The sequence below is a fragment of the Chamaea fasciata genome, unplaced genomic scaffold (genome assembly GCF_029207755.1).
Source record: "Chamaea fasciata isolate MVZ Bird 193981 ecotype frontalis unplaced genomic scaffold, bChaFas1.0.hap1 SCAF_1, whole genome shotgun sequence".
Lineage (NCBI taxonomy): Eukaryota > Metazoa > Chordata > Aves > Passeriformes > Sylviidae > Chamaea > Chamaea fasciata.
Genome location: NW_027094086.1, coordinates 127,772,457 through 127,795,790, shown reverse-complemented (window position 1 = coordinate 127,795,790; position 23,334 = coordinate 127,772,457). Strand labels below are relative to the sequence as shown.

At 37.6% G+C, this 23,334-nt stretch overlaps 1 protein-coding gene across 4 annotated transcripts in view; it reads left to right on the top strand.

The window, feature by feature from the left end:
* Nucleotides 1-23,334, top strand: part of UMAD1 (UBAP1-MVB12-associated (UMA) domain containing 1) — a 78,896-nt gene that overhangs the window by 42,801 nt on the left and 12,761 nt on the right. For all 4 annotated transcript variants that reach the window (XM_066196908.1, XM_066196891.1, XM_066196917.1 and 1 more), the window contains one exon: nucleotides 17,654-17,739. In XM_066196908.1, coding sequence (XP_066053005.1) covers nucleotides 17,654-17,739 — 86 coding nt within the window. The remainder of the gene's footprint in view (nucleotides 1-17,653; nucleotides 17,740-23,334) is intronic.

The window sequence follows — 23,334 nt, the reverse complement described above, 5'->3', positions numbered from 1 at the left end:
TGCCTTTGGTTTTGTTTTTTTTATTCTTAGAGGAACATTGATGTAGAAATCAAAAGCTCTAAGTAAAAAGAAAACACTTGTTTCCAGAATAGTGAAGACTTTTTTGTTTTTTTTCCCCTCCAGTCTTTTAAAATTTGGAAGTAGTGTGGTTTGTTTTTATTGTGAAAACTCTCAGGAAGAACAATTCAGAGTCGGTGCCATTCTTCCCAGCTGAATGGCGCCTGGTTTGTGAAATGGAGCAGCTGCGGTAGTTTTAGCTTGGCTCACAAAACCATTTGCTTTTTAATCAAGAACTTCAGATTCTGTGGTGGTTGTTCATGATGGAGATGGCCAGCTCTGCCCTGAGAGACAGCTGTAGTATAATTGAGACAGACGATGTGAAGCAAATATAAATGCTGGATGGATGTCTTAAAAGCAGCATATTCACTAAACTGTAACTGAATTTTTAAAAGGATGAGAAGCTTTTATACAGGCAAGAATTTACTACACGATGAAACATTTTATGTAAAGTGATGTTCTTGCATATATTGCATAAACCAGGGTTTAAATCTTCAGCATTAGCATTCAAGTTATACAGTACCGTAATCAAGTTTTGGTGAAGTGTGTATATAACTGCATAATGAGAAATGCCACAATTTTCCAAAAACATCATTGCAAATGTAGTTGAGGTCTTTTTCTTAAATTTGTCTGGTACGTGTTGTTTGTCAGAATGCAGGTATGCATATCACACATTCATACAGATGCTTATTATAAGAAATAAAGATGCTTCTATTTTATTAAATGGAATGGGAGGCCACTGGAGGCACAGAGAGGAGTCATTAATCTTTGGTGGCAGTTACACATTTAGAAAAACTTGTTCAAGCAGGTAACTATTGTGAAAATAAGTGTTCCATCTTGTATAATGTAAAACCTCAGACTGACAGTTTGTATTAGAAGGGATTTTTCTAAACAGCAGTTTGACTAAATCAAAAATATCTTGTTTTGCATCACAAATCAAAAAGTGCTGCCCATACGTTAAAAATTTTTTTAAACATTTTGTAGTAATTTTAAAGTCACAGTTAATAACTGTTTTGAACTTGGGGTGGGTAGTTGTATGTTTCATGCTGAACTAAACTTTTCATTTACACGACAAGTTTGTTATGGATTTATTATACATATCAGAATGTTTCACTTTCTTCAGACAGGCTATTTCATTTCCTTGCTGCTTTTAAAATAAAGCTTAACTTAACTTTTTAAAAAACCCTATTTCCAAGTAATATGAAATTAAGGGGCCTTGAGGCAGAATGTGATGTTGCTCCTAGATGTCCTCCTTTGTTTTCAAACACTTTGTCCCATTTTTGTTTCCAGTGTGTGCAGTCTCAGACCTCTTTGATGCTGACTAATTGGGGGGGGGTGGGAAGACAATGTAAAAGGGTTAATCCGTTACACTGGTATTAATGAGTCAGCTGGATCCCTGCCATTCTCTCATTTCTGGTTCACTTAGCACCGATTAGCACAAATGACACTTAGTTTTGTGGGAAGCAAGCTATGAGGATTGTAGGTAATGCAGACCTCAGAGGAGAACAGCCTGGTCTCAGGTTAGTGCAGGTAGATAAATCCATGCCATGTGGGCTGAGATCAGAAATAATCCTGTTTTCCTACTGGACCCCTGAGAACACTGAGTGCGGTGGTGGGATGTTTTAAGCTCACACGTGATTGATCAAAAGGTGGTCAGGTTGTCTGAATTCCATTCTCTGGTATGCTGCTGGGGATGTGAGCTTTGCATATACTCACCTGACACCCAAGCATTAGAAGTGAGATGGTGAAAGGAAGTAATTACAGGCATGTCTGTGCAACTGAGATTCCCCCCTTCTTAAATGCCAGAACTCTTGTGACAAAGTTTTGAAAAGATTTGATTGACTATTTATACAGTGATAATGTTTCTGTGGTCTGTCCTGAACTTTTAATTTGGGATTCTGGGACAGTAATAAGGATACACTAATTCAAAGTTATATTTTATTTTCATTACTTTTCATTACAACTGCAACTGTAAATTGATTATAGAAGCAGGTAGGGAAAAGGATATTATCCTTCAGGATACACTTGTAGTCCAGTTGCTTTTTACAATGTTTTTTATTAATTTAGAAAGAAATTCCAGCAAGACAAACTCAGAATACTTCTCTTAGACCTTCTTTCAGCAAGTGCCAGAGTTTTTTGTTCCTTCCCAAATCTCTGCAGTTGCTGGGGTGATCTTAGAGGCATGCTCACATCCCATATCAACTGCCTAGGTCTAGTGTACCCTTTGTGTTGGAGGATGGTGTAGAAATCATGGATTAGGTTGTTTATAGGAGTGTTTGACATCAAATGTCTTCATCTGAAAGTAATTCTTCCAATTTACTCACTGGATGGAAAGATGCTTCACAGCATACCGAGCAGCTGTTTAACATAGGTGCCTCCTGGGCACCTTTCGGAAAAGCCTGTTAGCAATACCTTTGTGGGGAGCCTGATCTCCTAAATTAGAGATCTACATTGCAGCTATTCCCCTTTCACATTAACTTATCCCCAAAACATTCCCCGCATTTGTACACTACACCTGCATTTTGACAAACAACAGGCACAGTCTTTTAACCTGCAAGTTGCTTAGAAAGTTTGAGACTGGTTGTTTTTCAGGCCTTTGTTCCTATTTAATCCCTTTGGGGCAGAACAGTAATGCAAAGGAGTTTTTTCTAACCACAAAGTTTTAAAGTTAAGAAGTGTGGGATATCTCAAAGGCAAAATCCTGTATACTGTCTTCTTCCATTTCTCATCTTATTCACTTAAAGAGTTTTTTGGCCAGTAGTGGTTTTGCAAGTGAGGATAATCTAGATTTTATCAGCTCACCACCATCCAAAGGCAAAGGTGCTACTGTCCTCCACTTCAGTGAATCTTACTTTGCTCCAGCTCTGGTGTTTGCTGGCCTTTGTCAATTGGCTCAATTCCCAGAAAAAGATGGGTTAATAAGCAGAAAGTTCATGTTTTTTTTGTCAGAGTCAGTGCAAGGGAAGGGCCTTTGAGTGAGGGGAACAGAAATTCCCTTTCTTAGCGGTGTTGAGTGATTAGATGAGCTCTCGTGGTCTCACACAACATCACCTTTATTCAGGCAACAATTAAACATGATTGATCATATTGCATGCAAAAATAGTTGCTCTTCTGAGAAAATCACTGTCTTGGGCTAGCTCTGTATGTAGCTGGGCTGATCTTTTGTCACCCTGAAGGAGGGCCAGTCCCTTTGTCCTGCTTCAGACTCTTCTCTTTTGCTATTTAATTTTCCTGCAACTTTCTTCTGGGTTAGTGTTACGCTGTTCTAGTGAGGTGAACTGGTCTGAAGGGCTTGAGTGATAGAGCAGGTATAGCAAGAAGGAAGACAGAAATGGGAGGTATGACTGGAAATGCATCCTTGGTCATTGGTGCAGCTCAGTTGGCTCTGAGTGTCTCGTCCCCAGATATCTGATAGGGAGCCAGGTCTGGAGCCAGGACTAAGGTGCAAGCAAATTCACTCAGCAAATTCAACCAGCAGCTATGGTTCTTGTGGTTTAGAGAGAGGAATGGACACCCTAAGGAGCCAGACTACCTGCAGAATGGATGAGGGGAATGGCAGGAGCAAACAGCTCAGAGTGAAGAGGAAAGACAGGTCACAAATTTTGACAGCATTTGGCATCCATGTACATTTTCTGCCCTGCTGCAGTGTTTGTGTGTGTGTAAAACTCCAGGCACTAAATCTCTTGTCCTCACCTTAAAGGAGGTATGAAGAAGATAGGAAAGAAGATATGAAATCAGTTGTCTTCCAGACAGGTGCTGTGTCTTCAGGGAAGAAAAGGGTGCCATGTTGTTTATAGCCCTGGATTTTTTTTCCTTCTAGTTTTTTCTATGTATCAGGCTGCATGATGATTGTGGGCAAATTGCAGTGTGATCTGAATATAGGAATGTTCCTGAGTAGAGCACACATAAAGCCGTAACTGCATCATGGAAACTTAATTCTCTCTTGTTTTGTGAAAAATCATTAATGTACCATAGCAGCTGCCTATCAGATACAGGAGCACAGGTCTTTGTGACCTAGAATTTCATCTGCCAATTTGCAGCCAGTTGAATCAATGTGTGGTAACACAGCCCTTTGTGCATAGGATGGGTTGGTTCATTGGCTTGTTTTGTAGAGGGACATCAGGGTGACATTGTTGGTCTGGGGTTTTCTCTTGAGTGCTGAGTTCAAGCAGGAGGTGATAAGGAGCATATCTAGGAATGGGAAAGAATATCAGTATGATTGTTTCAGGTATCATCTTAACAAAATTCTTCATGTTCAGAGTTCAGGTCAGTGCATCTTAAACAGAATTTACAAAAATTATATGACCATACCTACTTTTTTAATACCTGCAAGAAATTAAAATACTTGGATGGATTCTTTGCATTGGCCAAGCCAGATTTTAGATTTTTGATAAAATTACTTGATCCATGGTATTTTTTCAAGACGGTCTATGGAAGTCCCAAAAGAGCTGTCATCCAGACTAACACTGTTTGCATCCACAGAGGGCTCCTTCAACACAGCAGTGCAGCATTGTATAGTAAGTGCTCACTTGTTTGATTTCCTCAGGCTGATGGAATAGAAATGAATGCAACTTTCTCATGAGGAGAAAGCAAAAGACAGAAAGTTGCACTGTTGAACCCTTAGGAAGAAAAGAAGGAAAACTAGGAATATGTATTAATATTTCGTTTCCTACAACCTACTGGTAATAACAAAAATGAGCATTTCCTAATATAATAACTTGTTTGGGTTTTTTCCCTATGTTTAAGAGCTTCATGTTTTTGATGTGTGAGGTCTAGCACACCTTTGAAACTTTCCATGATGATTTGTCTTGTGTCTGGAGAGAAGACTGCATTTAGATCTGAAATATTGCCTCTTGCTTTTTCGTGGTGGAGAGCGAGACTGATAGGGTATGCTTCCGCAGGGCAGCTTAACTGTCTGAAGAAAGGGTCACCATGCTTCTTGCTCCTGGAAGCAGAATTACTTTCCATCACTCGTGTGCCAGCTCTGCCAGCTCATTTGGTATCTCTGTGTTAGTTCACAAAACTAGCAGAAAACTAACCCAGCAACATAGGGAGTATTTATCTTTTTGTTAGCCAGTTCAGTGAGCTCAGGTGGCTCACAAGCACTTGGGAGAATTTGGGGGCCAGCACAAAGGAAAGAGCAGGAGCGCCCATGCTCAGAGGAGAGGCAGGACTGCTCCTTTTGGCAGCACCGAGCTGTTAGCCTGACTCAGCCATGTTGTGAAAGCTCACCCTTAGGTAATAATGTTCACACTACAGGTTGACTGACAGTTCTTCAAATAGTAGCCAGAAGGGAGTTACCAGCTGTACGCAGTTTGTTTTTGTAGGGTGGCCTTGTCTGTTTTCAGTGTGCTGTGTTTTGAAACAGATACTTATTCTATTCTAATTGTGTTATTGCATGAAAAAGTTCTGCAGAAAAATTACATGTGCAGGGCAGACCTGTCTGGGAACTTGACGTTGAGCAAGTGGATAAGGAGCCACAGAACCGGAAAAAACTTTTTACTTTAGTTTCTGGGACAATTTGCCTGCTGCATTTGGAGGGACTCAGAAACCCTTGTACTTCTAGTCTACTGAGTGTTGCAAGCTTGAAAGCTGGCGCCAAAGTGTGGACCTTCATCTTTGAACATTATGAAGTTTTAATCAGAAGATCTGGTAGCCCCTGTTAATGTAGTTGACACATCACCATGGATCTTAAGTGCCCCTAGGCCTGGAGTTCCACTGAAACCTTGGCTGCAGAGTTTGAAATCCAGTGTGGCTCACCCCTTCAGCTCCCCATGACCTCTGCAGAAGTGGGTGGGTGCTTGCCATCTCAGGAAAAAAAGAAATGCTCTTTTATGAAAACAGCCCATCTGCCTTTGTGTTCTTGAAGCTGGCATGATCCTACGTGGGTTTTGCCTTTGCTTTTTTTACAAATTGAGATGCTTAATATTCAGCTGGAAAACTCCATCTCAATGCAGAGTTTAGGGAAAACGCTGATTTACAGTGTAGGCATAACTTAACGTAAGTGTTCATAGCCCTCAGTTTCACACCATGAACAGCTGATGATAAAACTTACAGCTGCTCTGACCTTTCTTCATTTTCTCCACAAGTTAAAATAATATGGTACAAAGTCCTGGGAGATTTATCTTTAAAATGAATTGTTCAAGTAAATCAACTATTCAAGTAATTATTCAATTATTCAAGAATTTTTCAAGAATTATTATGCACAATTATGTTTATTTCTCTTTGCTCTGTGGGCAGTGTTAATGTCACTTTTTGGTGCACATGCAAACATTTGGGCATTTCACTGAATCATACAGCCAAAACCTTATCAGCTGGACTTTTACATCTGTTGCTCTTGTATCTTTGTAAATGGATATTTTAATGTGGTGGGGCTTTTTTAGACTTTGTAAAGCAAATTACTCTGTTCAGGAATTTTTATTCATCTCTGTTTCTCCTCCCCAAAATGACTTCTGCCCTGCTCTTTGGATACTTTAAAAGAATTATTCTAGTTCTTTTTTGTGCTGATAATTAATTTCTTTTCGTAACAGATCTGTACTGCTATGTTTGTGTAATGCAAAAATGCAGTTGAATAGTTAGAAAGATTTTAAAGTAATGAATCCAGACATACTAAAAATCTGTGAATATTTAATACTATTTATGTTGTTTCCTTTAAAACCAAGGAATCTAGCAGTAATATGTTGGAATGAACATTTCCATTTTGTTTACACACAAGTCAAGAGTAATCCAGAAGTTCCGTGGTGTAGTTTCTTCTACAAAGCTGGCTTTAGAATAAAGTTCCTAGAAATACTAAACCAGCTTAAAGCACAAAAATAATCAGAAAATAACACTTTAATCCTAGTTAATCCACATTATTGATCCATGTGCTCTAAATAAATAAAATTAGGTAGTCCTTTAATCATCAGTGTGGAGCTGGTTATTCATGACAGAGGTATGATCCAAAATTCAGCTTCTGTGCAGGTTTTTGTCTTTTCTGAGGACACATTAAATGGATTTATGTTTTAGTTTGTGAGGAGACTTGGTTGATTAGTTTTAGATCCCTTTGTAAGTCTGAGATCAGAAGATGGTACTCATATAACAGAATTAACAGTGTAAGTCAAAAGTGGTTTTTCAAGGAGTTATAGAAGCAGAGATACTTCGTTGAATAATCCGTAGAGATTGCTTTTGGATATAGGTTTTCCTTTTAAAAAATGCTCAAAGCCTCTTTGTACCAATTTTAGGTATGTTTATAAAGTTGTGCTTGCTTGTCACTGGAAAGAATGCAGTGAATTTATACTTTTTAGAGAAAAAAACCCCATGCTGTTCAGAAATAGTCTGCAAGCATGTTTCAGAAATGCAGAAGCAGCAGTGGATGTACCATAAGGTTTCCTGCTCAAAATTGACATTATATAGTCACAGTGACATAAGATTTCCAGGCTGCTGTCTAGAAAACAACTTCCAAAAAAAAAAAAAGTGGGGAGGGAATATTTTTTGAACCACAGTATTAGTAAGCCTTTTAATGGAATCCTAGGTACTGTGATATAACTTACTGCATCAGTTGTATTGTGTCTGTATGCCATGCAGATGTAAGTGTATTCCAGGGTGTCTATATAAGTTTGTGTGTGGTCTTTATGTTTTAAATTAATTCTGCTTAACTTTGTTTCAGAATTAGGGGGGTTTCCATGCCTCTGAGAGGATAGTAGCACTTGGGTATGAAATGATTATTACTTTGGAGATTTCTCATAGCCATGCTACATGAAAGCTACCTTAAATGAGTGTTCTGTCCTATTATCAATTCTTCTCCCACAAAGTATTAACTTAGCTTTCTGGTACTTTCAGAGTTTCTAGAAGACATGACAAAAAGTTCATAACTAACATGAATGTTGTAGGCAGCTGCTCACTTGAAGGCTGGTTATTGGGATGAGGTTATTGGGATGTGATCATGGATTCATCTCAGTGCATTGTGGGACAAAGATATAAGTGGCCCTAATATGAGTCAACTGAATGATCAATTTGCAAATTTTTAGGAGGGATTTTTCCCCTCTTCCTCTTTATAAAAAAAAAAGTATTTCTTGTTTCAAATACCTGAAATGCTATCAAGAGAATAAAACACAGAGTTCCATGGAATAGTTTATCTAGGATCTTCTTGAGGATTTTCTAGTCCTTCTACCCTGCTGGAACAGCCTTGAGCATTTCCCTGCATTATTACAGTGGCCTCCTTTGTCTTCCCTTCATTCCCAGTGACCAACCACAGCAGTATTTACCGATTGACCAAGCAGGCCAAGAATAATAACAGAGCAATGGGCTTTTCCTTCAGCTGGGGCGTTCTCCTAGTCTCTTTTTACTACCCAGCTGCAAATGGTTATATTCTGTAAATTCTAAATATCTCCAAATCTTCTATGTCTGAGCCAGTTTCAGCCACATTTGACAACATTTTCCTATGTTATCAAGGACAGAAGATCGGTCATGCAAATCTAATTCCATAGGAAACCAGCTTAAATTTGCATTGTTTGTTTTCTAATATAATTTACATTTATGTAGCAAGCTTTATATGCAAATATCAGGCTATCAGCACCTCAGTTTTTGACAGGCAAATAATTTTAATGCATGTTCGACCTACTGAAATGCAAGTTGCACAGTAACCAAGACACTGAACAGGCAGACCACGCAGCAGGTTTTTAAGTGCTAGGAAAATCTCTGTCCTCATCAAAATGAGCTCCAGTGTGTACTGTTTGCTTTCTGGACAGGATTGCCTTTGGAACCACATCATGAATGAAACAGGAGGAAGGGAGTTCTAATGTCATAGTTAAGTGAGGATACTGAAATAATGTTAATTTCATAGTAGAAAGTGGAATATTATAATATTTATTTACCTTTGAAAAACAACTGAGCCTGTAATCTGAGATAGGTTTTATAGGTTGGATTAACTAATGATAAGGAAATGATGGTGCTAAAACATGTTAAAGGGGAGGTTGCTTGCCAGTATTTCTCTGTGTGAGCTGTGCTATTGTCTTCCTCTGAGTTTGTTGTTATTACTGATGTTTCCCCAAAGCCTTTTACCGTTCATCAGGAACTGAAGAGGTAAAGACTTCTATTGTTTTGAGATTAAACTTTTTATAATGCTCACAAGCAAAATAAGAAAACTCAGGAAGGATTGTGAAGATCCTGACTGTCATATTCTCTCAGAGGTAAACAAGAGAAAGTTAGGCAAGAGAAACAGTACAAATAAAGGGAAGCAATGTTGTCTTTATCTCCCTCCCTTGAAAAAGCAAATAGGATCTAGTGGGAGATTGTAATCCTGGAAGAAAATTAAGATTGCAAACTGAGGCTTCTTTTGCACTTGTTGCATACGGCCTGTTGATCCAGCAAAGTTGGATTATATGAAGTGTAGACATCTTCCACTACCAGGAGGCAGATTTGAGAGCAAAGTAGAGATTATATGAATTAACATTAAACTGTTCTAAGTATCTAAAAATTTAAGGGACTTTCTGATTTATTCCGAGTCTTAGAACAATGCACTTGTTCTGTGGGTTGATTGAGCTGGTCTAGATGACTATGACAATCTGGTATCACTGAGTGATTATGTCTAAAATAAAAACAGAGCATATCCATTTATAAAACTCTTCTTTTCAAGAAAGTAGATTAAATGGTTTGCTTCCCCAGACAAGTGTGATTCACTTGGCCTTGGAAGGTTACATTTGTTTTGGTGTGAAGAGTGGCTTAACTAACAGATGAACTGAATAACAGGAAGGTTTAGAGGTTCTCTAGGAATGTCAAAAGCTGTGACTGAAGCATGAAGAGACTGGCCTGTGGCATCTGATCTATGCCTTCTAGGCAGATTTGCTGATTTTTTTTTTTTTAGGGCCAGTGTTCATGATAAATACCAAGATACAGTAGATATGCTGGGGGCTTATGCATGCAGTATCAGTTGAACATCGGAAGAGCAGTGAATAGTTTGAGGGTTTCCCTGAGGCACTGGCACACACACACACAGATAAGCACAAATCTTGGGCCAGAAGATTTAGAGGATATACACTGCTCTTGTTTAGCTTTTTCTTTCAACTTTTTCCTTATAAAATGACTGAACATGTCACAAGCCCTTACTTGGATCTATATTGTTGATGCTTCAGTCCTAAGGTTGTATTGAGTAGCTGGTAAGTCACATCACTTGCTCACTCTGATAACACACCTTGATAAGAAAGGTGTGGCAGCATCTAAGGTAATGAACTCTAGAACTGAATTTCCAAATAGCAAAATGGAAGAACAAGATCTCTGGAAAGATATGCTGTGGTGGAGGGTACAGTGTTGTGGTGGACTACTGAGAAAGGCTGGCATGCACATAAAAGTGATGAAAAGTATTGCATGGATGCATCACATAAGAAAATCAGAGTGAGATTAATTCACTTCCTTGAATTTCTTTATGCTTGACATAAAAGTCTTGTAGCTTAAAACCAAAATAAAATAATATTTTGATTGTGGCTCATGGACACATTAATTCTACAGCTTGCTTTGAATGTGACTGTGAACCTGGAGGTAACAAACAGTAGAAGGATAGATATAACTGAGAGATGAGAGATGCTGAGAAATCTCCTTCTTTGGAGCCTCAAAATTCAGCCAAACAACCTGAGATACGTAGTTTCTTTCCCTTTGAAGTCAGCCCTGCACTGAACTGGAGGTTGGTCTGGTGTGATCTGCAGGATTTCTTCCAACCAAAATTTTGCTACGAAACTTTGACTTGGATTCATCAGCTTTCTGAAAGAGTCAGGCACCTCTTAAAAGAGAGCTTTTTCAGTGGAGGTCAGAGGAACTGGAATGATTTAGCCTCAGTGAAGTGGTTGGAAGTAGAGTTAGATCTAAAATCTAAGGGTCTTTTGTTTTAGGATTCAGGAAAGCTTTGAAAAAAGTGAAACTTTTAACAAGTTGGAAATATAGAAAAGCACAGAAACAAAACACTTTCTGCGAACTTAGAAATATGTAGATCTGGGATATGGAAACTCTACAGGATCCTCTAATCCTCTCATATTGGTTTTCTATGGCTATCTTCTGAAAAGTTTCTGTTGGGGAAACAAAATTTTTCATAGGGAATTTTTTAATCTGTGATTTCACTGTGATCTTGATAATGGGATGCAATTTGAGAAGACCCTGACAGAATTGTTTAGGAAAATGGAGATTCTACATAAAGATTGCCTGCAGAAGGATGGGATACCAAAATCAGACTGGGAGGCAGTGTGGGGTGCCACTCCCATAATCTTCAATGGCATGTGCTGTAGCTGGATTTGCTATTCTTCTTAATTGGGAAAGGACTGAACCTTGTTGCTTCATGTCTGCAAATGCAAAACTATTCAGGGTAATGTTTACCTTGTTACAGTTTCCCCCCTGCTTTTTACAAGTATGAAGAAGTCAGTTTCAAGATTCTCATTGCAGGATTTATATAGATTTTTCTCATGGTTCATCAGGAGAATTAGAGAAGATACTGTGAAAGTTCTACTCCCAATCAAAGATTTATTTGTAAGACTTCTTAATACATTATTGAAACTCAATGTAAGGCTGCCAAACACTTACCAGACCTCTGCCTTAGCATGGACTTACACAGACTTCCTTCTCACTCACCCTTATGCAGCATAAACTCTTAAACCCTTGTTTTGCTGGAAGTTGCAGCTGTGGAGAATCTTTCTGCTGATTTATTGGGTTTTTTTAGGGGATATTATTAGCTTGTTGAAATGAAACTGCTGTTGATATGAAAAGCTTTAATATGAAACCAGGATGAGGTGACCTGAAACTAGAATGACTTCATTGTTTTGCCAACTATATATATTCTTATAAGGCTATTATGTCTTGGCCATGTACATGTGGAAGATAATAAAGATTAATATGTAGTTTTATAGCACTAATACTAGACGGAGTGATAGTCCCACTTTTAAGAAAATGGAGGAACCAACTACTTATTCATCAATGTCCCATCTGTCCCATTGAAGAGGACAGCACTGGTCAGTGCCTTGTTTGATTCAGATGGATCACTGAGTGATCTGTTGATCACTAATGGAAACTGTTAAATTACTTACAGCTTATTGTGTACAATCCATTCAGGGCATGTGGAATAGATGGTTTTTAAAGTTCCTTTCCAACCCAAACCATTCAGTTTGCTTCTATGCTCATTAGCTAAAATTTCTAAGGGTCTTCCCTGTGTCTTCCCTGTCTTCTCTTAGTTGTCTTGGTCCCATAAAATCAGCACAATTCTATGTTTGGGGTACTGCCATCAAGGTTCCCTGGGACCAGCCCAGTGCAGTCCCCAGCTCACTCACTGGATAGAAACTGACTGTTAAGTGGAAGCTGTGAGACCCTGGAAGTGAGTGCTGGAGAAGCAAGCAGGGCTGGAAGAGACTGAGCAGAAACACATTTCATCCCTGCTGAAAGACCTGGAGGCTGAGAGGAGAGCAGGACTTGAAAGAGTGGTGCTATCAAACCTTTTGCATGGAAGAGCGATCACAGGAACTCCCATAGATGCAGACGTTCAGAGGGAATTACAGCACTTCTCAAATACCTCCTGAGATTGAAAACACTGTTAGTATTGATGGTCTGAAGCCTGAAGTTCTACTAGTTCATCCTGGAGCAGGGTAACTTAAAATTGCTGTGTCTGACCTTTCTTCCTTATCTCAGGAAAAGAGGGGAAGATTGATGAGTAAGAAAGAGGGAAAAGAAACCGTTCTAAAACATTGATGCATCCACAGAGTCAATTTCTCCTGTTTTCAGATCTTACTAATCCTCTCTTAAAATTCTTTGTCTGCTTGCTGCCAAGTAGAAGCCAGAATATTCTTTGTTCTTGCCATCTCTATGCAGGATATAGACGATAATCACTGGCGACAAAGAGTTAAGCAACTAAAGCATAATGGAAAATAGCTGTTTTCCTTTTGAAGCTGAAGGTGACATTTGAAAATCCATGTATTCAGTAGCTAGTTACTGCTTGCTGTGTTGTTTGTGCTTCAGCGTCTCACAGGATTTTTGCACAGACCAGGACAAATGGCAGTCTACATTGTAGAAGACTCTAAAATACATTTACAATTGGTTTTAATTTATTAAACTGAGGGTGGGCTAGGCTTTTAAATGCTGTCTGTTGATCAAGAGACTACACAGCTTGAGGTTAACAAAATGCTGGAAGAGGAAAGAGTATAAATAGAAACACCACTTCCTTGTTGAGTAGAAGCCAAAGTTGTGGGTGAACCTTTCTGTATGAGAGTTCGCTGAGGTCCAGATAGGCAGCTGAATGCAGATTCCTGAAGACACCAAAAACTCTGAGTTCTGAGGGAGGATATATATAGTACATACTGAGGACTGGACTAGATATTTCTTTCCTGTGGAACACCTGGCTGCAGTTCTTGGAAAAAGATATCAATGGAACTTGGAGAATGTTGGTGTAAATCCAGCATCAGCTTAGTGAAAGGAGAAATGTATGTCTGACCTTTTGGTGCAACACTGATTATTTGGGCCTGGAAAAGGCTTAATATAACTTAAAAACAGCCTCCCAAGACTGAGGATCTGAAATACAAGCTTATCTGGACAGTAGGATAAATACGCCTACGACTTTCTCTTCAAACTTTAAATATTTTCCCATTGGTAAGGAAGGTAATATTTTACAGCAATGAGCATGATTATTATTTTCCTGATAATTTTTCCCAGTAATGTACTGCATATTACAGATTATGCTGCTGATATTTAAACCATATTACATTGCATGAAGTGCCCTTCATTTCTAATTCTTATAGACTTTAAACAGTATATGTCATCTTTTTGATAGATGACTTAGATTTGTTTTTAGGAGGAGTTTTATGATTGAAATTTGCACAGTACTTAAACCAAGTAATATATGAGCTGGAATCTAAGTGTTCTTTAAAATAAATAATTTTGTCTTTTATCTCCTGATTAAAATACAGCTTTAAAGTTGCTCTAGTTCAAAAAAATTAATTCAAGAAATCTTATGGCCTATATTTTTACAGGAGTTTAGGCTAGGTGATTACCATGGTCCTTCTGCCCTTATCTATGAACATATTTGCAGTTCTGATGAATTTCAATTCTGATGAAAAACTTTATGGGGACCCTTTCCACTAAGATTATGTATTTGTGATCGTTCTTCAGAGCCAGATTTCAGTTGCTTAGTTTGGCAAAAATATGATTGTATACCTATTTACATCGAGATTGTGTAAGAGAACTTGTTTGGGTTTGTTTGGGGGGCTTTTCTCTCAGTGTTTATAGGGGAGGGGTGGTTTGGTTATTTGGGTTTTTTCCCCAGTCAACAGCTATCAACCAGAATGTTGGAAGTATTCAAAAGAACCCACACAGTTCCTGCACCCAAAAGTCTGTGCTCTCATGTCTGTTTGGTGTTTGGCATCATCCCCCTTCCTCACATGGTGGTTGGTGGGTAAGAAGAGAAGATCATGGGGTTGCAGAGGAGAAGAGGAGAACCCAGACCAGAGGGAAGCATTTTAAAGGCTGAGCCTGAAGAGGAAAGACAAACTATGACTTCCAGTTAAGGACAGAGATTAGGCTGTAGGTCAATGGGAAACCAAGGCAAGCTCAACAAAAAAAAAAAATTTGTGGGTTGCTAAACATGGTAAGTCAGCTATGGCAAGCCAGATAGGGTTGGGAATTGATAGAGTGGGGAGGTATGTCACAGTTAATTAATTATTTGGGCTAGTAGAAATAAAGATGACTAATCTGTTTGAATATTTGAGATAGGAAACAGTGAAAAAGTACACTGAAAATACCAATTTATGTGGAACACTATTCCATCCTGCTGGATGTCTTAGACAGTTTGGTGTCTTCAGCAGCTGCCTATCAGTGTTTTAACTCCATTAACTCAAATCATAGAAGTCTGTACAAAGAGGCATGGCTCATCCTTGCAGGACCATATGCCTGAAAATTTGGCAAGGTGTTGGGATTTCTCCATTTTAATTTTTTTTTTTTACAAAGAAAAACTCTGCATTGAAGTGCAGTTTCACAAAGGCAATTTGAATTGAAACACTACAGGTATTCCTATATTTGGCTTCCTTAAGAGCTTGTGAATTTTGGGAGCTGGATGACAAAGTTCTAAGTAAAAAAATTCATTTCTCTCTAAATGAGTTATTCTTCCTTTCTTGTGATCATTTTTGACCTTTTGGTCCTGATTACAAACCAAGACTCTTTTCATCTTAAGGAAAACTAATCACAGAGGAAAAGTATATTCTAGATAGCATTAACATACATGAATTGTGTTTTCTTAGTGTTTTTTTCATATAAAAACTTTTGAATGCTTTCTCAGGAATGATTTGTAAAGAAAAGGAGTGGAACATTGGTTCCTGTGTTTATTGAATCCCTACTGTAGCTTTTTTCAGTATGTTTATGCAAACACTCAACTTCACCCAGTATGTCCCGTTGGTACCAATGGCCCACACAGCTATGCCCTTACACACTCAGTGAGTCATTTTCCAACTCTCTGCAGTCTCCTAGCACCTTTACAAGTCTCCATCAGACAGCTAAGCGCCCTGATGTATCCTGTGGAGTCTTTTCTCCTGCACTGATCATGGAATGTAGGACTAGAACAGAACACAAAAAGGTCATCTGTCTTCCTTGACTTGGCATGATTGAAACCATTCACAACAGATGTTTCTCCAGCCTGTCTCTGAAGTCCTTTGGAGATTAACCACTGTTAAGAGAAACCACTTTGTTAGATTGTTCAAAGTGCTTTAGTAGCCTTACTCCCGGAGAAACTGATCTAGCCTAAAGTTGGTACAATTTAAATCTGTTTGCAGTCTCATCCACAGCAAGTGTACTAATGATATGCCTAAGTGCCCTCTTCTTGTATCTGTTAGCCATTTTACACCTCCCTGAGGCAGGGTGCATTTACAAGACTCATAATAATTTTTGTTTGCAGGCCTCTACTTCATTACAAATGTAAACTAATTGTTTAACATTTGTGATTTTCATGACTGTTATTTACCTCGTTATCGTATAGGTGCTTACAAATTGTGTTTTTCAAGGTACTGGGAGTGAAATGGAAGATTAATTGAATCTCCATTTCCTTTGTTCTCCCACACCTTTTTTTTTTTTAATGCTCTTGTGAATACAAGTGCTTTGGAGTATTTTATAAGAGAATTACTAGTTTACTGAGAAGCATCTTTCAGCTCCAGAAAAGATCTTTGAAAGTGTAGACATTAATGAAATTAATAGGCATCGAAGACCTGTGACAAAGATGATGATTCTCTGCACACAATGCTAGGAAAAATACTTGGGTATTAAAAGCAGATACAAAACCTAGATATTATTAAAAAACTTTACTAAATATTGCATTGTACTTGAGGGATCTGACCAGTCAGACCTGAGGGGCCATGACTGTATGGAGCAAACATGCATGGACCTGGGTGTCATTGGCTTTTCAGCCTAACTGGGCACAGGCAGAAGCTGGCTGCTGTTTCCAAAGGCTTCTGCTTGGTGCACTGGCTCTAAGTAAACCTCTGGAGAAAATGGAACAGGGGAGCCAGAACCACTGGTTTAGCAAAGAAGTTAAACTATTGTAACTTGAACCCTTTCATTTTGAATTGTTGCTGCAGGACTCTTTAAAGATGCGGACTTCCGAAATACACCATTACAGCAAGCAATATGAATTCAAGTAAAAATAAAACCACAAATATGTAACTAAATCTTTAATCTTTTTTCACTTGTCTGTTCTTACAAACTATTTACTGACTAACACCAGAAGGAGATAATCTGCAAAATCTTTACAACTTCTGGTACAGTTTTCCATTGACAAAGATAATTGGAGAAGATAGGATAAGTGGATGTTTGTTTTGCAACATCTGAGAAACAAATTCTGATTTTGGGGGATTTTTTACTACCTCTACCTTTTTAGTAAAATTGATAATGTACCTTCTTAAAAATAAATGTTAAAATAATCTTTTCTCCAGTTTATTGATGTGATCTGCCCATCTATAGATCAGTACCAGCAGCAGCTTTTGGGATAAACTGAATTGTGTCTTCTCGGTAAAATCCTGGGCGGAGGCAGCCCCGTGTATGCAATGAGAGGAGATTAGTGCCCAGCCTGCCAAGCAGCCTTTGTCCCCATACAGTCAAAACCAGGCCATTTCTCAGAATGCTTTGTCTCTCTTTCTGCACTCATGCACAGATACCAACTGTGTGGAAATGAGGCTACGAATGAGGATAGAGTAACAGTCCTTCTAGCCTGACATTGGATTGGGATGTGATGGATGTGCATCTGGTATCTCCTTTGCATACACTGTCACACTGCTATGTACCCCTTGCTAATTATTAGTACTTAATGGTCCCAAAGTATGCAAAATTAGGGGCCCTGCTTTTTTTTTTTTTCTCCCCTTTTTCCCCTTTGAATAACTGATACAGATTTGGTCCTGGGTTTTGCAGATCACTTCTCAACGTTTTTCTCTTTATATTCAAAATTTCTCTGTTCTCTCATTTCCTGTTATGTTCAAAATTGTAAATATAAATGTGGCAACAGAGTCCCCTTTCTCAGGGTATAATTTGATTTTGGGAAAACTGAAGAGGTTTTCTTACTCTTTGTAAAATATGAAGGATTTAAGTGATTTAAAAGGGTGTTTTTTTTTTACTCTGGTAGGTGACACAGCTGATGATCAAAGCAGAAACTCAAAGGACAAAACTTCATTTCCAGAGACCAGACCAATGTACAGTCAACCTCCACAGGTAGGAGACTTTTTCTTTATGCACACATGATGAAACTTCCATAGCAGCTCATTTAAGAAGCATGAATGTCCTGCAGAAGATGATTTCACCACATTCACATCTTCCATTGGCTGAATGACTCTAAGCCTTCCTTGTCATCTATAGCAGCACTGCTATTAATTAGATGGCAATAATATCAAGCCTATTGCTGTGGATTTGAAAAGGAAATAGTAGAAGGCTGGGCTATATGGTATTGCTGAATATCTTATTTTTAAACTTGAGTTGTGCAAGCATGAAGCTGTAGGTAGAACGTTAATGAATTGCATAGAAGCATTAGTGGTGAGTAATGACAACAAATGTCACACATTTACATAAGTCATCTATTTCCACAACTACCATTATGGGTAACATGTAAATGTGTGAGTATAATAGACTGTATTAGTGTATGTTCCCTTACTGTTTCTCTACTGTGGGGCTGTAAATCTGAACTTCTTTCTCTTTGGTTTATTTGATATTTGATACATGTTTTCAGGTGAGGGATTTTCAGAATATTTCTGCATATGATGTACATGTATCTCCTTCTCCACCTACTCTGAAAATGTTTTTGTACCAAGTATGAGCCTGTTTTCCATTACCATATAGTTTTAGACGTTTGCAAGGTGACTTGTTTGGCTTGGACTTTTTGTGCTTCTGTGGTTCATTTTTTTTGCTTATCCTATTCTGTCTCTTTTTCCCATATCTCACCTTGGTACTAATAGTGTCTGTCTCTCTGTCTCTTTTCAATGCCATTTCAATATTTATTATTGCTAAGTCCCTTGGTATAGTAGAGTTGTGTGTGAAAATTTTTCCATCTCTAAGAGTGGTCTGTGTATATGTGTGGCCTGTAGTCTTCTTTTTTAATTTAAAATTTAAAACTGTGTCCTATACAGAAATCTTTAATTCATTGTAAGTAATGAGTAGTTTACCTTCTGATAATGTGGAAGTATGAATTAGTTCCAACCAGTTGCAAAGTTTTAGTCTGACTTTCAGATCCATGCACATCTGAGCCAGGGTGTTTTGCAACTGAAGTCCTGCATATCTGGGCAGTGTAATGAATTGATGTTGTAGTTACCTACTGGACAAAAGTAGTTTCCCTTAATGTGATGTTCTTGCTGGGGATGGTGAACTGCCAGTTACTGCAGCCTCAGTGGTTTGGTCCATTCTGTGGAATTTCAGGAAAAGAGGAACTTGTATAGATTTTAAGTTTTATGAGTTTGAAAGAAGAAGCAAAGTTTTCAAAATAAAATAGCAGATATTACAGTGAAAATGAAACAAAGATTTATTTTCACCTTGCTATTAAAATAGTTACATGTCACAAAAATACTCGTGTGAGCTGGCTTGTGACAGAATCAGTAAAATTAAGATCCAGCACTTGGTAGTATTTAGGCAATTCTTTCCAGTTTGGACTTCACATTTACTCAAAGGAATTCTCAAGTTCTTAAATGAGGTAGAATAATTGTGAATCATGGAAATTAAATGGATAATTCTGGCCAATAAGAAAGTAATATTCCTCCTTGCGGTGGTGAGTATATTTTTGTAAATTCGTGGGAGAACTTTACCAGAATTTTACCAATTTAGAGAAACTGGAAAAGCATTGTATTACTTACTCAATATGTCATAGAGACATAGAACATCAATTAAAATAATAACCTTGTTAGTATAAAACCACAAATTCTTGATAAACATAGAACAGTATGCTAAAATATAGTTGTTTCTGCAAAGTGGCATCTGAAATTTGTCATGCAGAACTGAACAAAAGAGCATTTAGTTCATCCACCAGTTCATAATTTCAGTTGCTGGAAATGTGCTTTTCTTTTTAAATATAAACTTATTCACTACTTATTAGATATAAACCTTGTGAAACATGAGAAGTGCTTTTGGAAACATGATTTAAAGAAGAATGAAGTAATACTTTGTTCATGGAATTTCAAAGGGGAAATGAGGTTGAGTTTGATTTTTTGAAGATATCTTCTGGGGTATTTTTTGGTAATGGCCATCATCTTTGGAATTTCCCATTTTCTTAGGTACTATTGGATTGGTTTGCTGTACAACCACTGAATTGTCAAGTACATATATTTGTATAATCTTGTATGAATTATTCAAACTAATGCACAAATAAAAGTTTACATCAAGATCGTCTTGCTGCAACTAGGAACATGTAACAGAACCTCTTGCAACCCCTGCCATGCCTCACTCGGTGTTGTTTTCAGCTGTTTGGATATTGCATGCATGGTTGGGGAATTGCAGGTAGTTAAAAACTCCTTGGAGGAAGGGTGTTCTCAAAGGCCGACTTTAACCCAAACACTTTGTCTTCTGCTTCAGACAGAAGCTCCTGCTTTGAACAATCCTGTATGGAGTGTCCTCTCCATCTCTATGAGTATGGACAGTGGTTTGGGAGGGTCATCTCCTGATGCTGGTCAGTCCTAGGGGGACGTGTTGTCTGGCAGGGTAATGCGTGCTCTGGGCCTAATCAGGCATGTCTGATCCCTCTGAAGTTGCTTCAGGCTCATGAACTAAAAGTCACACACACATTTAAGTGCTTTTCTGGATTGGGTCCAAAATGGTTAGTGCTCTGCAGGGCTGAGAACTTAGATTAGTCTTATTAGTGACTAAATTAGTAAATTAGTGACCATGAAATACAAAGCTAATTTTAACTGCAACACAATCATAATAGAAAGAGACACTGTGGTTTTATTTTTTTATGCTTGTGATTTTTCCATTATTACCATACAATTTCCAGATAATTCAATCTTTATTTGCTTTCATTGGGCATTTGAGGTTATAGAAAATAGCAGAATGGAAAGGTTAGTTTTGATATATAAAGAGTGCTAGAAACCCCAGTAATGTGGTGGGGTTATTTTTGATAATGAGGTATTCCACTGGTAAAGCAAATTAGTACAACCATGTATTTTTGCCCTACTGTGAGAGCAATTATGTAGCATATCTATTAGGAGACATAAAAAATATTTTTGACAGATGGTATGGCTTTGAATTAGGATTTATGAAGATTATTGTATATCTGGTGTGCAGGACACCTGGGATTATTACATTGATGTAAGAAACAACAACAAAAAAATTACATTTCTGGTAATCACTGCAGTGTTTTGTATCTCCCTACTGTCACCTTAAGAAGCAGTTCATGTTTATTTGATCTTGCACTTCTGGATAATCTGACATGCGCTCTTTAGCCAACAGATGTCAGCAGATTTAATGGGGGAAAACTGGATCAGTAAGTGTATTAAAATAAACTACCAAAAATGAAAGCCATTTCTAGATTTTAAATTAGGATTTTTATCTTGCTGTGTCTTATTTGTTTTTGTTTTTTCCTTATAGTCCTACTTCTCCCCCAAACACTTAATAGTTATTGCCTTCTATCTAAGGAGCTTGTTAAATGTTTTCTAGGGCAAGAGAGAATCCCCCAAGGGATTGCTTAATCCATAATTATCTAATTTATATGTTGTTGTTACAGCCACTCTAATTATATACCTTGCTGTGATTCTTATCATCTTAGGACTTAGTTTTCTTTATGAATTGTAATAGTTCTGCTATGATTCTTGTGCCTTTTCTTTTCATAATTTGCTGTTAAAAGCTGAGAACAATAGCAGATAGAAAGCCGATGGTTCCTGAAGTAAATTTTAAATTATCTATGATTTTATGCATACAGAAACAGGTATGCACCATTTTAGGCAAGTAGCTAAATAAATTGGGAATATCTTTTATGTCTGAATTGGCATTGACTCATTAAAATCATCCTTTGTACAGCTTCTGTGTAAGGATTCTGCATGGATGTAAATAACATTTTCCTAGACAGTTTCCCTTATGGTTAAGGAACATATGAGTCAATTGAAAAGACAGAAATACTATGAGATATAAAATATCAAGGAAGAGAAAATGAGAGTTGGGAATCCACAGAGGAGGGGAAAAATAATTTTTTTTACCCTTCTAGTGGAATTAACAAGTACTGCTGAAGTTGATAGACTTTTAGGATATCCTGTAGAGCAGGTCAGCTGATATAATTCCAAGGCATGAATAATATTACTGTTATCTTGTTTTCCTTTTTTTTTTTTTTAATTAAAATTAATTGCTTCTATCAGAGCTATTATTGGCTGTTTTTTTTCCTTAAGTTTGTCTGTCTGGATTGTTTTTACAAGTTACTGGAAAAGGAGTTATTACTGGTCATGTCTCTGTTCACTTACTGACTCTTGGTTTATGGTTCAAGGGGTCCCATACTTAAAATCTCAAGAAGGGTGTTCTGGGCTAGATTTGTTGCATCAGTTTGAGTTCCCTACATTTACTTTAGAGAAAGTGGTTTATATTTCAAAATTATTATGATCACATTATTTGTGATTAGTTTGCTCTTTTGACAAAATCCAGTATCTATTAAAGATGTTGTTGCTTAGCTTGTTGCTTTTTTGCCTTTTTTTTTTTAAGCTCTCATAAGGTAGAATTCTAGTCATGGCCTGGTTAGACTAATTGCTTGTCATATGTCATATTAACTCTAAGATCTTCTTTTTCATATATAAAACCCTTAAAGCATGTTGGTCCATATTTTCTCTCTTCTTAATTGCGTATGTAGGCAATAATCACTTAATGAAATTATCCATTCTTAGAAGGGACTGGAATAAGACTGTCTGTAGCAAGTCATCAAGCATGTACCATCAGAAGAAAGATCGTATGTTTTACTCAACTATCATGCATGATCATAAGCTGTAAGAAGTGAAATATTAACATTGCCTTTAAATAAGAATGACTTGTGTTCAGCCTTGGCAGCTGCAATGGACATCACCTTTCTTAGCTTCCTTCATCCTTTGTGTGTAGTAAATAGCTGGGACTTCATTGGGGAATCCATGTGCAGCCACAGATAGAAAGTACATATCAAGTAGAGATGGCATATGATAAGAAAGGCACGGTATATGCTTGTGATCTTACTGAAAATGGAAGTAAATAGCCCTTTCAGCTCAAAAAAAAATTCAAATATTGCATATTACATCTATTACATGTTGCAATCATTACAATATTACAACTATTAGTGTGCAATAACATATTCACTTTGTAAAGCTTCATTATATTGTATTGTTCATATTGCTATCTGTTAGATAATTTACCAAATATTTATGAGACCTTTTCATTCTAGGAAGATCTCCAGAACATGTAGACCAGTTGGCTTCTGTCTGCCCTTACTGGACAACAATTGGACAATTCAGGGGAGGGTTTATGTACATGTTATATATAAATATATTAGGTATATGAATATATATGAGAAAGTCTGCTCCTTATGTCATAAAGGATTAGTTGTAGTGGCCTTAGAAGCAACATTTAATAAACTGCAGTTTGTGTAAGCTGTTGAGCCAGGGTCAACCAGTAAGACCCAGGGTGTCTTGCAAGACTATCACCTTGTCGGGTTTTTCTCAATTCTAAAGTGAATAGCTGGACTTGTTTGTGTAACATGATACACAGCTGGGGTTATTCAGATACTTCGTAATCACAGTAGCATCATTAATACTATGTCCATTGTCTTTTTTTTTTTTTTTTTAGAAAAGCATTATATTTTTAGATATAGGGAACTTGAGTGGGAAT